Raw genomic sequence first — 14224 nt, forward strand, 5'->3', positions numbered from 1 at the left:
TCTCAGTAGATTTGCAAATCTTTAATATATTAAAACAAAACATATCTGCTAGAAACATTCGGTTTATATAAAAAAAATGCAAAACCCCCCAACCCTTTAAACACATTTTCTTTGGCACTTTTTTCCCGCTCCCTCCCCCATGTATATTGCAAGAAGCTCTGTTGATATGTCATTTGCTTGTAATGTAAACAGACAAAATAAGTGTAATACAAAGCTTTTATATAATACTGTCACAGTGCAGCAAGCATATAACACGTTCAGCATCAGCAAGAGTGTGTAGGTTGGGGTATCAGCATCTGATTCAAATTGTATTAAATACAAAGCACGTTTAAACAGGGGGAAGTCTAACAAGGCTGGGGCGTAGTAGCACTGCAGTGTAAGCCCATAGGTTTTTCAGCGATGGGGGGGGGGTGTTCAGAATGGAGAGGAAGAAATAGAGAAAAAATCTTTTAAGTGCTGTATAATTTGTTAACTCCTGCATCTTTCCACCCCAAATCTCTTAGAAATGGTGTGGACATGAGCACTGGCTTGTGGCTGAATGCTGGCTCCATGCATGCCTTCTAGCACTTCAGTCCATAACTAACCCCTTGGGAGGTAGCGAAGTGTTGATACCCATTTTTACAGGGGCACAGAGGTTGTGACTTGGCTCCAGCCACAAAGAGGAGTCTGTATCAGAGCTGGGCTTAGAGTGCAGGAGGTTCCTGGCTTGTAGTCCTGTGTCCAAGGCAATGTGCCCCACTCTTCTAATCCTCCTTTGATTTCAAGTAGGACAAAAGCAGCCAAAATAGCAGGAGAACAATTAAGGCACCGGGTCTCCCTGCTGACTATAGGAACAAGGGTAAAATTATCTTCTCTGAACTGCACCACAGGTCTCTTCTCGGCTGACCTCTGGTCAAAACTCCTTTTGAAAGGCAAACGCAAATTCTGTGTAGGGAATGAGTGCCGGACAGAGGGGAAAGGAGAATTCTAAGGGCTGTTTCTTTCTTCATCCACTGGTTAGGTTATGAAATTACTGGTGGCTTGAGTACCCCAGTTCAATGCCTCATGAGTTCTCACTATGTTTCTTTAGTGATAGGTGGTGGAATTGGCAGCAACTCTCAGCTCATGCTCACACAACTGGAACATGGAACTTATTGCTGGGCACTGTTTTGAATGGCAACTTCCTTTTTTAGGAGACATTTTTCTATAAACATTTTAACCGAAGGCTCCTTTTCAACACCAGGCTCTGGGCCCTGTCTGTATTTATAGCAAGAAGCTGCTTTATATTTTACACTAGAAAAAGGGCACTTGTTTGTCCAATAAAAAAAATCAAGTGCTTAGCCAAGCCAAGTACCAGCCCTTTTAAAAATGTATTAGGAAGGATGAGTTTTATATATACACTTACCTAAATCTGTTTTTCTCTGACCCTGTGTGGCCTGAACAATTGTCCTACTAGTTTAGCAAGATTCTTTTCACTTAATAGAACCAGCCCTAGTCTGTAAAATGTTCTTTCCTCGTGGATTGGTCGACTCTGAATGATCTATTCACATTCATGTAAATGGTTTTTGCTTCAAGAGCAAAATGAAACATTTTTGAACATGCTAAATGGGATTTATGGGCCAGTATCGATATCTGTACCTCTGCCCACTGTCCAACTCTTTGGTTCCCTCCCGAGTAGCCAGTACTCCCAACACACAAGGCACGAGACTTTCACAGTGAGCGTAACATACATACAAAATAATGCCCCTGAAGCCTCTTTGCTGCAGCGAACAATCCTTTTGCAGAGCATGGGCTTCGGAGGGTGTTTAACCCAGCTCGAGAGCAGTTTTCCTGCAGCGATTTTAGTGTCTGTCAGATGCAGACAATTTACTTTGCTTGGAGCTTTTTCTTATCTTACCTCTTGTTCATTTTTAACTATGGCTTTTACTTTGGTAGCTCAGTAACCCATAGGGCTAAATATACATTTAAGAACAGTCAGCTCAAATACTTGTCATTAAAGTCTCTCTGTCTGAAAATGTGTTTTTCATACGGATGAAACAGCCACATCTCTACTGCAGCGTCTTTGCACGAAGGCGCTAGTTCCGGTCTACTAACCGACACTGGATGGCAAAAGTAAGTTCTTGCCAAAACTCCTAAGGGGAGACTCGCTGCTCCTAGAACACCGATTGTGTAACATGGAGGCACTTCCATCAGCTACCAGTCAGTCTATACATATATACATACAATAATATAGATTTGAAAAATAAACATTTTTCTTCTGTAGATTTATAAAATAGCCTTTAGAATCAGTCTCCCGTGACATGCAGAAGTGATTAAAATAAGATTGCCCCTCAGCAGCCTGAATTGCAATGATTGTCTTTCACCTAAGATCTTAGTGCTCCCGTGTCCATTGAGAATTAGATGAGGCTTGTCGATGTGCTCAGCTGGGTGCTGTGCTCTGACTCTCTCCATTCCAGCACCCAGGTGGAACAAGCCCCACCGTTACCTGCTGATTGATAGAGGAATTCAAACATCCTGGACAGTACCACCCAGGCCCCTGTAGTGCACTTCCATGTTTATAACACACTTAGACTCGGATGGAAGCTGCCTTCAGTTAGCAGCGCCATTCCCCACGCCCTGCCGCTGGCTGAGCGAGCCGCTCCTTTGCCCGAGGAGAAACATGCTGGGATACTCTAGCTGCCCGGCCCCTTCAGCGCTCTAGACGGTTGTTTCACTCTTCCAGAGGCCGGTCTTCATGCCGGCCATGCTGTCTGCACCGGTGAGGTTTATATCGTACTTACTGCCTTTCAGCCCCCCGTTCTGGTTGGCCACATTGAGCGGGTAGGATCTCCGCTTAGTCTCTTTCTCGATGGTGTGGGCCTGTTTGAGGTTGTCCCTGCTAGTGCTTCTCCTCTGAGCTCTGCTGAAGTCAGGAACCCGATGGCCGCTGCTACCACCGTCGCTCCCTTCGGATTGGGTCAGAGCAGCATCCCCCTCCTGCACAGCTGCTACCCTCGGTCCTAGGCGGCTGTTGTTCAGGGGGCTGTTTCTGCTGCTGTGGTAGCTCTCGGAATGGCTGTTGTGGAGGCTTCCACTCTCGCTGGAGGGGTGATCCGAAGAAGGCCCCCGCAGCACCTTCAAGCGGTGGTGCTTCCCCTCCCGGTACTGCTTAGTTCTGCTCTTGTGGTTCCTGCGCCCATGTATGTTGTTAGCATACCTGGCCGCGCCGGCGTTCTTGTTGTTGGCCGGCTCCGTCTCTTCGTAGCAGGCTGGCTGTGGTAGGGGGCAGCTCTCTGCCTGGTTCTGAGCCACCTGCAGGTTGGTGAGCTTGCAGTGGCCCACAGTGGAGTTGGTGCTGCTGGGTGAGGAAGAGGACTTGATGGAATGAGCCACCTCGGGGTTGCACCCGATGAAGATCTGCGAGCCCTCCTCTGCCGCCAGGCCCGGGTGGACATAGGCTTGCATGGGCAGCGCATTCCTGTAGGATGGGCAGCAGGCAAACCAGGAGTTCTGCACGTCTCGACGCCGGGCACAGTGGTGGATGAAGATGAAGAGCCCCAGTGCCACAGCCGTTACCCCGTAGAGGCAGCTAAAGATGACGTTCAGGTACCAGCGCTGGGACACGGCCACGGCCCCAAATGTCCACAGTGCAATGTACAAGAAATGGGTGATCAGCAGTGCCCAGAACTGCATCTTCAACGAGTAGACGCCATCCACGTCGGCGCTAGGTGTCCCGGAGTTAAGGGTGACCGAGATGGAGCCTGAGTCTGTCAAGAGGTTGCTGCTGCCACCCAACCTTGGGGGGGTCTCGAGGGGCACTGGAGGGTCTTTTTGGTTCTTTGACTGGCACCAGAGGTTGACCCCAGTGCACAGGAAGTAAATCCAAGTGATGAGCAAAATGAAAGCCACAGGAACGTAGAAAGCCCCAAGGCTCGGCCTCCACACCAGCCAGCAGCTGTAGGGGAGAGAAGAGCTTAAGAGTCTGCCTTGGCCCTGCCAATGCTTCATCTGGTCATCAACATCTCAGGGCCAGCCTGTGAGTAGATCTGGGACTGGGGCACTATTCACATTTCACAGGTAAGGAAACACATCTAGAGCTGGGATTCATATGGGTTTCGTGAGTCTAGATTCCTTCTGTAAGCATTAAGAACATAAGACAGTAGCCAATGGCAGGTACCCCAGAGGGAGTAGATTCTAGCATTTGCATACAAGCACTTTAAAAACTTGTCACTCTTTATTTGTCTGCCCTTTTCCGAAGTGTCTGAGCTGGCCCTTACATGATCCTCTTCCATCCTCCGCTCCTGACTAAAACCTAGAGAGTCTCTATCAATAGACTCTCCTCTAAAAGAAGTCTCTGTCCGATCCACATACTCCTGTGCAGCAGTCGGCTTTCCCTCATCTCCTGGTTTAAAAAGTGCTCTGCAACCTTTTTAATGTTAAGTGCCAGCAGTCTGGTTCCACTTTGGTTTAGGTGGAGCCCATCCTTCCTTCCTCCCCCTATCCCAACAGTTTGCCCAATTCCTAATGAATCTAAACCTCTCCTCTCTATACCATTGCCTCATTCACGCATTGAGGCTCTGAAGCTCCACCTGCCTACCTGGCCCCGCACGTGGAACTAGGAGCATTTCTGAGAACGCCACCATAGAGGTCCTGGATTTCAGTCTCTTTCCTAACAGCCTAAATTTGGCCTCCAGGATGTTTCTCCTACTCTTCCCTATGTCATCGGTACCTACATGTACCATGACCATCGGCTCCTCCCCAGCACTACACAAGTCTATCCAGATGCCTCGAGAGATCTGCAACCTTCGCACCAGGCAGGCAAGTCACTGCATGGTTCTCCCGGGCATTGCAAACCCAGCTATCTTTGTTTCTAACGATTGAATTGCCTATTACTAACACCTGCCTTTTTTTTTTTTTTTAGAGACTGGAGTTCCCTGCCCTGGAGAGGCAACCTCAGTGCGAGAGGATACCCTAACAACTTCTGGAAGGAGGATCCCAATTATGGCTCCCCTCTGCTCTGGTTGACTGTTCCGCTTCCCTGGGCCTTTCATCCTCCTCAACGGGGAAGGGCTGTCCGACCGGAGGCGGGACACTTCTAGTGTCCTTGTAGGCCCCATCAATGTACTTCGTTGCCTCCCTCAGCTTCTCCAATCCCACCACCCAGGCCTCCAAAGCCCGAACGCGGTCTCAGAGGGCCAGGAGCTCCTTGCACTGAATGCAAACAGCTGCCACCTGCTCACAGGGCAGGCAGTCATACCTGCTGGGCTTCTGCCTGCATGGTCTCCTAGTTGCTGACAGGGTTTTATTTGAATCAAGAGGTCTTGACCAACAGCCAGGGGCCCTCGCTCCTCCGCCCTCCCCTGAGAAACTCCCTGTTAGCAGCCCCTGTTTGCCAAGCTCCCTGGGCGCTTGCGCACTGCTGAATATAGCCCTGGCCTGCTTGACAGCCCCACCCACTGCCTAAGGCTCGGCCAATCGACAGAGACTTCTAGCTTTCAGGCCCTCCGTTGAAGCTCACAGCTTTCACCTGCCAGCCACAGCACACGGTCCTTCAAACACTCAATCAGACAGACAGACAAGCTCAGCACACAGCGTGTAACCCCCAAACACAAAGGCTTGTGCATTGTTCAGGAACAGTGTCAGTAGTCACTAAAGAAAGAGTGGGGGTCAATGGGGTGTTGTAGGAGTAGATTCAAAAGCTTACAAAGGCATTTCCCCTTCACTGTCATAGAACATAATTCCCTGTTTAGCTCTCACCTTTGCAAACAATACACATTTGCCTGGTTTCTTGGCAGATTGCATTTAATTGGGTTGGATCATGGCACAGAAAGATCATTCATTTCTGGTTCAGAAATAACTCACTTTCCAGCACCCATTTCCTATGGGTGCTGAGGTGCTTGCCCCTTACAGGTGCTCATTAATGGAGCATGCTGTCGGGAAACCGTTCTCTGGCAGCCTGAGGGTAACCTTCAGCTGCAGCTATAGGATATGCAAGAGCACAAGTGATGGATTCTGACCTGCCCTGGCCTTGAAATAAGAGAGTGGATTGCGTTCTTACATGGTGGGTTTTAGCTTCTCTGCATGTCTCTGCTCTACACTGCCGCAACATCGGCCTTTCCCGACCAGGCCCCCTCTCCTCCCCCGAGGCTAAGCACTAGTGCCTGAAGGAGGCAGCAAGGTGGTAAGGGAGGAACAATTCCCTGCTCCTGTAGCACTTACTAGGGGTTGTTATCTTGGTAATTGTGGATATTGACAGCCGCTGTGATCCCACAGATGATGAGGGGGATCCCGCCAGCAATCAGATAGAATCTGTAACATGAACAAAGCCACAGTTTACATTCCCTGGGGGTGACAGGGTATCAGTTAGGACTGTGCCTATTTGCAGGTGTTACTCCCTTTATGCCAGCTGGAATTACACTGCGGGTTGCCTAATCGATCTCAGCCCCGTCAATCCCTTGTAACTTTCTAAATCTCTCATCCTGGGGGCTGAACTCTTCCACATGTGACTGACGTTTTGGGGGAAGTTTGAACAACTCGGCTCTGCCGTCTTTGAGACGGAGGATCTGGGGAAAGAACTACACTTTCCTCTCCTTACAAAGAGGTGGCACCCTTTGAAAAAACCACAGTGATAGTGACAGTAGGGTGGGGGCTAGAAAGCTGTAATTGAGGAAAATTGCCCAGCCAGAGAAGCGATGAAAATGGGCTCGAAAAGAAGTGTCTGTATTAGGTAACGCTAAGCACATGGGCACTTTTCAAGGAAAGACAGCTGCAATGCATGTCAAAATTGAAAACCTCTCGCTTAAGTGCTCTGATGCTAGCTGCTGGGCAGTGAATGAGACAGGCTGGGTGCTACTCCCTGTGGCTTTCTCCTGAGCGTGTCCCTTGGCATTCACTTCAAACTAGTAATGGCTGCACCAAAGAGCAACATCTGTACCGTAGCATGGGCCGAGGGGCTGGCTGCGGCACGTCCCCTTCCTGCTGCTGCGGTGCCTTCCACGTCACCTCCTTGTAGATGACTCTGGCCTTCACTGCCATCCACAGAAGAGTGGATAAGGAGGAGTAGTGCAAAATGATGCCGACCTACAGGGCCAGAGGTCACAAAGCGGTCAGGTCAGCGGGCATAGGTGTGCGTATTCCTGCTAGGAGTCATTAGATTCAGACACCAATAAATTACTGTTACAATGGCTGGCTGCAGTCAATGTGGGGGGGAACTTCAGCCTGCTCTGCTAAATGCATTGCAGCTGCTGCTGCCCTTTTTCTCTTGCGTCTGTGTTTCTAATGTACTCGGCCCCGGAAGAAGGAATCGCCTCTGCCCGGACCTGAAGCGCTTCCTGAGGAGTGTATCTGCGTTTCCCGGTGTGGGCCCCTCGGAAGTGGATGCTGCCAGTTGTGACACACGGGGTAGTGGTCTGTCATGGAGCCTCCGGGAATAATGTTCCTCCCGTCTAACCTGGGCTCATCGCTTTGAACTCAAGTCTGCTTTCCCTAGGGCTGTCTACAGCTAGGTCCGGACCAGCTGTACTTACTGCTTGGCAGACAATCATGTAGTTGGTCAGAGTGATGCCTCCCGCAAACACGGCCGATGTCATGGCAATGTAGAAACAGAGGTTAAGCAGCATGTGCCAGCACTTCCGGGAGATCTGAATGGTGCTGAAAGAGAGGTGCGCGGCAGTGGTGATTAGCTGCGGTCTTGGAGGGGTTAAATTCACCACTACCATGCTGTGTGTTCTGAAAGTCCCTTCTAGCAAACAGGTACTACACGTGCTACTACTGAGGCAGGGTTGTAGCCTTCCCAAGGACTGAGCGTTTACCTGAATTATAATAGTACTAGGTACCTTGGAGGTCCTCTCCGAGGACCGCCTCGGAGAGAGGAGTCAATAACAGCAACACTGTACCCAGTAACCCTGGATTAGTTGCTGTAAGAGAAGCTTTCGCAATCTCTTTGGAATTGTTTTACTAAGACTGTCAGAGTGTCGTTTACCTCTTTAAGCATGCCACACAACTATTCTGAGCTGTAATTTTTAGGAGAAAAGATAATAGCTGGACTCCCACCTCTGGAACTCTGCACATACAGATGGCTCAGAAAATGCCTGTGCATTTGGTCTGGTGTCAGGAAAAACTCCAGACTTTACATGTGAGGCTTTTTACAAGTCAAGCCGTGATGCTACTGTGTTAATATTGAAGAAAACACACCATTGTTTAAAATAAACAAAAACCAATTATTGATAAACAAGGTATAATGCTGTAACTTTAAATAAATTTCTTTTCATTACAATGACGTAAACATTCAAAGTTTATTAAAACGTGTATGTTTTGTAAGGCATCAGCATTGTGCAATGTTTTTGGTCTGGCAGAAATAAATATTTAAGTAATTCGGCTGCTAAATACCAGTGCTGTTACTTGAACTAAACCGTGCTGGATTCCTTAACCTGCAAGGGGTTAGCAAGAAATAGAAAGGGTAACTGGCGTGGCTCTCCAGTGGCTGTTTGGGCTTTATTGTAGGAAACTTGAGGCCTGAAGGATTTTAAGCACCCCCAAGAGGAGAATTTGCTGATTCCCGAGAGGATGAGAAGCAGACCGAGAAAAGAGCTGGAGAACTCGCCCACAGGCCCACCGGCCAGGACGGCAGGGTGATGGGTAACGGTACGGATGTCCGAAAAGCAGAGTACAAATGGGCAGGCTGCAGTGAACGCTATGCACCTCTGGGGGCTAGACTTTTAGCTCTTCCTCCTAGGTGTATTCTATGGATGGAAGGAGCACCTCAGGGCTCCCCCTCGTGCTGGGCGCTCTACACCAGGGCCCAGCTGGTCCCTGCGCCTGCCAACTTACCAAAGTCAAGAGTGGGAGAACGGATGGATTCAATCGCTATTTTACAACACTCCTAACGGTGTGGCCCCTAAAATCTTGTTTGCATAAGGAAAATGTGCTCCAGTCTATGAACCAGTTCTGATCCTAGAGACCAACTGGACTAGAATCCATAGTGAAGCAGACAGACCCATTTGCAGTAACTACAGCATTTAGAGTTAAGGCTACCATTTTTCATGGCAGAGCTGCAGGAAAACAAGGCACGGCCTGGGGATTGGACAGTGCCTCTCAGGTTTGGCATATGCATCTCTGTCTCCGTGTAGGAGGGATGCCCACTCAATACTGGGGCCCTGTGGTCCCACTGCCACTCAGGTTTAGTCAGAAGGGGGTCAAATTAATGATTACCAAGCACAGCCTATTCTCCATACCAAAATCAGCACTGTTGTTATAGTTAGCTAGACCAGTGAGTGAGTGTCTGGTTTCCCAGCTCTCTGGTGACTTGGTTCTCAGTGGGTGGTGGTAAGGGTTACACCATACGTACCCTTAGTTTGATTTTTAAAACAGGATTGCTGATGCCAACGTCTAGATCTGGGGTGTGAGCACTCTACCGTGGAAAGATGACTGCTGCATGCATTACTGTGCAGCGGGGAACAATAAAGGAGGATTTGTTGGACTGACTCTGGTGTCCTCTGTCAGGAGCCCAGGGCGTTCTCACTCCACTAAAAACACCTTGGAGCAAAGTCTCCTAAAGATCTATTTGACAGGAAGTGCCTTAATCCTGCTCTGGCTGCTGGCTAGTGCCTCAGTGAGTCTGAAACAAATCCAAGCTGGTGGACAGGTCCCTCATTCCCCCAGCTGCCACTGTCTATGGCCAAGGGCCAGAGCGTTTATCTACCTTTCAGCCCCAAACCACTCAAGAGCAGCCACCTCTGAGTTGAAAGTGGCAGCTGGTTAACAGAGTACAGCACCACGTCCCTGCTGCAGCCCCAGCTCACCTGTGGTTGATGATGTAAGTGATGATGGTGGTGAACAAGCACAGCAGCAGGAGGGCAGTGCAGGTGTAAAGAACAGGATGCAGAACCTCAGCTGGGCCTGGTGCCTCACTGGGGAAATTGCTGAGTTCCTAGTTACAAAAACAAAATTAGTTTCACATCTACATCTGGCTCCACCCAGCAGAGGGGTTAGGGGGCTGCTCGTAAGCTGGCTAAGGCAAGACCGCCATGCCAGGACCACAGGGGATTGCTGCTGCCTCAGCCCATATCCTGTGCGTGAGCGGACAATGACCGTTATGCTCCCCTCTGCCACCTGGGAACACTCCCCTTCCTTGCAGGCCACCTGGAAGGGGTGGGGGGAGCTAACGAACAGGAGCAGCTAATGGGAGTTTGGCGAGGGAGATTACAGGGGCTAGATACACCTAACATTCTTTGCACTTAAAGGTCAAAACAGCACTTGATTAAAAACAAAGCACCAACAAGGGAATAAGCTTCAGGAGTAAAAAGAGAATGCAGGTAGAAGTCCAGCAACAGAGTGGGAGCTACCCAGTTTATTGCACCCAATACAGCATGTATGACTACCTGCCCTATGGGCAGGTGGCGTATGTGTGCATTCGGTGCAAGGAGCTCCTGGCCCTCAGAGACCATGTACGGGCTTTGGAGACCAGAGGGGCTGAGCTGGAGGAGCTAAGACAGACAGAGAGGTACATAGATGAGACTTTCCGGGACAGTAGAACGGTCCCACTCCTGGTCTGATAGCCTCTGTGCTGTTGAGGAGGATGAGAGTCTCAGGGAAGGAGAACATCCAACTGGAGCAGAGGGAAACGTTCCCTTAGTTGGGACCCTCCTCCCAGATGATGTCATGATATCCTCTTGCACTGAGGATACCTCTTCAGGGGAGGGAACTCCAGTTATTAGGAAGAGACAGGTATTAGTAATGGGGGATTCGATCATTAGAAACATAGATAGCTGGGTTTGCGATGACTGGGAGAACCGCGTGGTGACTTGCCTGCCTGGTGCAAAGGTTGCGGATCTCTCAAGACATCTAGATAGGCTTATGTGTAGTGTTGGGGAGGAGCCGGTGGTCATGGTACATGTAGGTACCAGCGATATGGGGAAGGATAGGAAAGAGGTCCTGGAAGCCAAATTTAGGCTGCTAGGTAAGAGATTGAAGTCCAGGACCTCCATGGTAGCATTCTCTGAAATGCTTCCAGTTCCACACGCAGGGCCAGTTAGGCAGAACTGCAGAGTCTCAATGCGTGAATGAGACGATGGTGTAGGGAGGAGGGGTTTATATTTTTAGGAACCGGGGAAGCCTATACAGAAGGATGGGCTCCACCTAAACCAAATTGTTGGCGCTTAAAATTAAAAAGGTCGTAGAACAGTTTTTAAACAAGGGCTGGGGGAAAGCCGACGGGCGCGGAGGAGCATGTGGTTCGGACATCCCTTAGGGTAGGATCTATAACTGTATGTCCTAATAAGGAGGAGAGGATGGAAAATGATAAAATACAGGGAAGATCTGATGAGAAACAGTCAAATGAAAAAAAGTCCCATTCAATTACGTCATGCAATAAGGGACAGCCAAAAAATGACAAGTTTTTAATACCAATGCTAGAAGTCTAAATAATAAGATGGGTGAACTAGAGTGCCTAGAATTAAATGAGCATATCGATATAATAGGCATCACAAAAACCTGGTGGAATGAGGATACTCAATGGGACACAGTAATACCAGGGTACAAAATATATCGGAAGGACAGAACAGGTCGTGCTGGTGCACGAGTGGTACTGTATGTGAAAGAAAGCGTAGAATCAAATGAAATAAAAATCTTAAATGAACTAAACTGTACTATAGAATCTCCATGGATAGTAATTCCATGCTCAAAAAATAAGAACATAGCAGTAGGGATATATTACAGACCACCTGACTAGGATGTGATAGTGACTCTGAAATGCTCAGGGAGATTAAAGAGGCTATTAAAATAAAAAACTCAATAATAATAATGGGGGAGTTCAACTATCCCCATATTGACTGGGTACCTGTCACGTCAGGAAGGGATGCTGAGATAAAGTTTCTTGACACCTTAAATGACTGCTTCTTGGAGCAGCTGGTCCAGGAACCCACCAGAGGAGAGGCAATTCTTGATTTAGTCTTAAATGCAGCACAGGATCAGGTCCAAGAGGTGAATATAACTGGACCGCCTGGTAATAGTGACCATAATATAATTACATTTAACATCCTTGTGGCGGGGAAAACTCCACAGCGGCCCAACACTGTCACATTTAATTTCAGAAAGGGGAACTACACAAAAATGAGGAAGAACAGGAGTACTTGTGGCACCTTAGAGACTAACAAATTTATTAGAGCATAAGCTTTCGTGGACTACAGCCCACTTCTTCGGATGCATATAGGAGGTTAGTGAAACAGAAATGAAAAGTTACAGCACAAACAGTGAAATCCCTGCAAGCCACGTGGAGACTTTTTAAAGACACCATAATAGAGGCTCAACTTAAATCTATACCCCAAATTAAAAAACCTAGTAAGAGAACCAAAAAAGAGCCACTGTGGTTAAACAACAAAGTAAAAAGCAGTGAGAGGCAAAAAGGCATCCTTTAAAAACTGGAAGATAAATCCTAATGAGGAAAATAGAAAAGGGCATAAACTCTGGCAACTGACGTGTAAAAATATAATTAGAAAGACCAAAAATTAATTTGAGGAACAGTTAGCCAAAGATTCCAAAAGTAATAGCAAAATTTTTTTTAAATGCATCAGAAGCAGGAAGCCTGCTCAATAATCAGTGGGGCCACTGCACGATGGAGATGCTAAAAGAGCACTCAAGGACGATCGGGCCATTGCAGAGAAACTAAATGAATTTTTTGCTTCCCTGTTGAAGATGTGAAGGAAATTACCAAACCTGAGCCATTCTTTTTGGGTGACAGATCAGAAGAACTGTCCCAAATTGAGGTGTCAGTAGAGGTGGTTTTTGGAACAACCTGATAAACTAAACAGTAATAAGTCTCCAGGACCTGATGGTATTCACCCAAGAGTTCTGAAGGAACTCAAATGTGAAATTGTAGGACTACTAACTGTCATCTGTAACCTATTATTTAAATCAGCTTCTATACCAAACGACTGGAGAATAGCTAATGTGACGCCAATTTTTAAAAAGGGCTCCAGAGGTGACCCTGGCAACTACAGGCCAGTAAGCCTCACTTCAGTACTGGGCAAATTGGTTGAAACTATCGTAAAGAACAAAATTGTCAAACACATAGATCAACATAATTTGTTGGGAAATAGTCAACATGTTTTTTGTAAAGGGAAAACATGCCTCACCAATCCACTAGAATTCTTTGAGGGGGTCAACAAATATGCGGACAAAGGAGATCCAGTGGATATAATGTATTTAGATTTTCAGAAAGCCTTTGACAAGGTCCCTCACCAAAGGCTCTTAAGCAAAATAAGCAGTCATGGGATAAGAGGGAAGGTTCTCTCATGGATCAATAACTCATTAAAAGATAGGAAACAAAGGGTAGGAATAAATGGTCGGTTTTCAGAATGGAAAGAGGTAAATAGTGGTGTTCCCCAGGGGTCTGTTCTGGGATCGGTCCTATTCAACATATTCATAAACGATCTGGAAAAAGGGGTAAATACCGAGGTGGCAAAATTTGCAGATGATACTAAACTACTCAAGATAGTTAAGTCCCAGGCAGACTGCAAAGAGCTACAAAAAGATCTCACAAAACTGGGTGACTGGGCAACAAAATGGCAGATGAAATTTAATGTTGATAAATGCAAAGTAATGCACATTGGAAAACAAAATCCCAACTATACGTATACAATGATGAAGTCTAAATTAGCTGTTACCACTCAAGAAAGAGATCTTGGAGTCATTGTGGATAGTTCTCTGAAAACACCCACTCAATGCGCAGCGTCAGTCAAGAAAGCGAACAGAATGTTGGGAATCATCAAGAAAGGTATAGATAATAAGACAGAAAATATCATACTGCCTCTATATAAATCCATGGTACGCCCACACCTTGAATACTGCGTGCAGATGTGGTCACCCAATCTCAAAAAAGATATACTGGAATTGGAAAAGGTTCAGAAAAGGGCAACAAAAATGATTAGGGCTATAGAACGGCTTCTGTATGAGGAGAGATTAATAAGACTGGGACTTTTCAGCTTGGAAAAGAGGCAACTAAAGGGGGGGATATGATAGAGGTCTATAAAATCATGAGCGGTATAAAGTAAATAAGGAAGTGTTATTTACTCCTTCTCATAATACAAGAACAAGGAGTCACCAAATGAAATTAATAGGTAGCAGGTTTAAAACAAACACAAGAAAGTATTTTTTCACACAACGCATTGTCAATCTCTGGAACTCCTTGCCAGAGAGTTTTGTGAAGGCCAATACTATAACGGGGTTCAAAAGGGAGCTAGATAGATTCATGGAAGATAGGGCCATCGAT

The 14224-nt window shown here is 47.2% G+C and overlaps 1 protein-coding gene across 1 annotated transcript in view; it reads right to left on the reverse strand.

Moving 5' to 3' along the window:
• Positions 1–6: 6 nt before the first annotated feature.
• Positions 7–14224, reverse strand: part of ADGRA2 (adhesion G protein-coupled receptor A2) — a 115321-nt gene continuing 101103 nt past the window's right edge. Inside the window, exons 15-19 of the mRNA XM_054017431.1 lie at positions 9759–9886; positions 7485–7608; positions 6893–7038; positions 6178–6267; positions 7–3913 (exon numbers count right to left, since the gene is read on the reverse strand). Coding sequence (XP_053873406.1) covers positions 2677–3913; positions 6178–6267; positions 6893–7038; positions 7485–7608; positions 9759–9886 — 1725 coding nt within the window. The 3' untranslated portion in view covers positions 7–2676. The remainder of the gene's footprint in view (positions 3914–6177; positions 6268–6892; positions 7039–7484; positions 7609–9758; positions 9887–14224) is intronic.

This window comes from Malaclemys terrapin, chromosome 2 (assembly GCF_027887155.1).
Source record: "Malaclemys terrapin pileata isolate rMalTer1 chromosome 2, rMalTer1.hap1, whole genome shotgun sequence".
NCBI lineage: Eukaryota > Metazoa > Chordata > Testudines > Emydidae > Malaclemys > Malaclemys terrapin.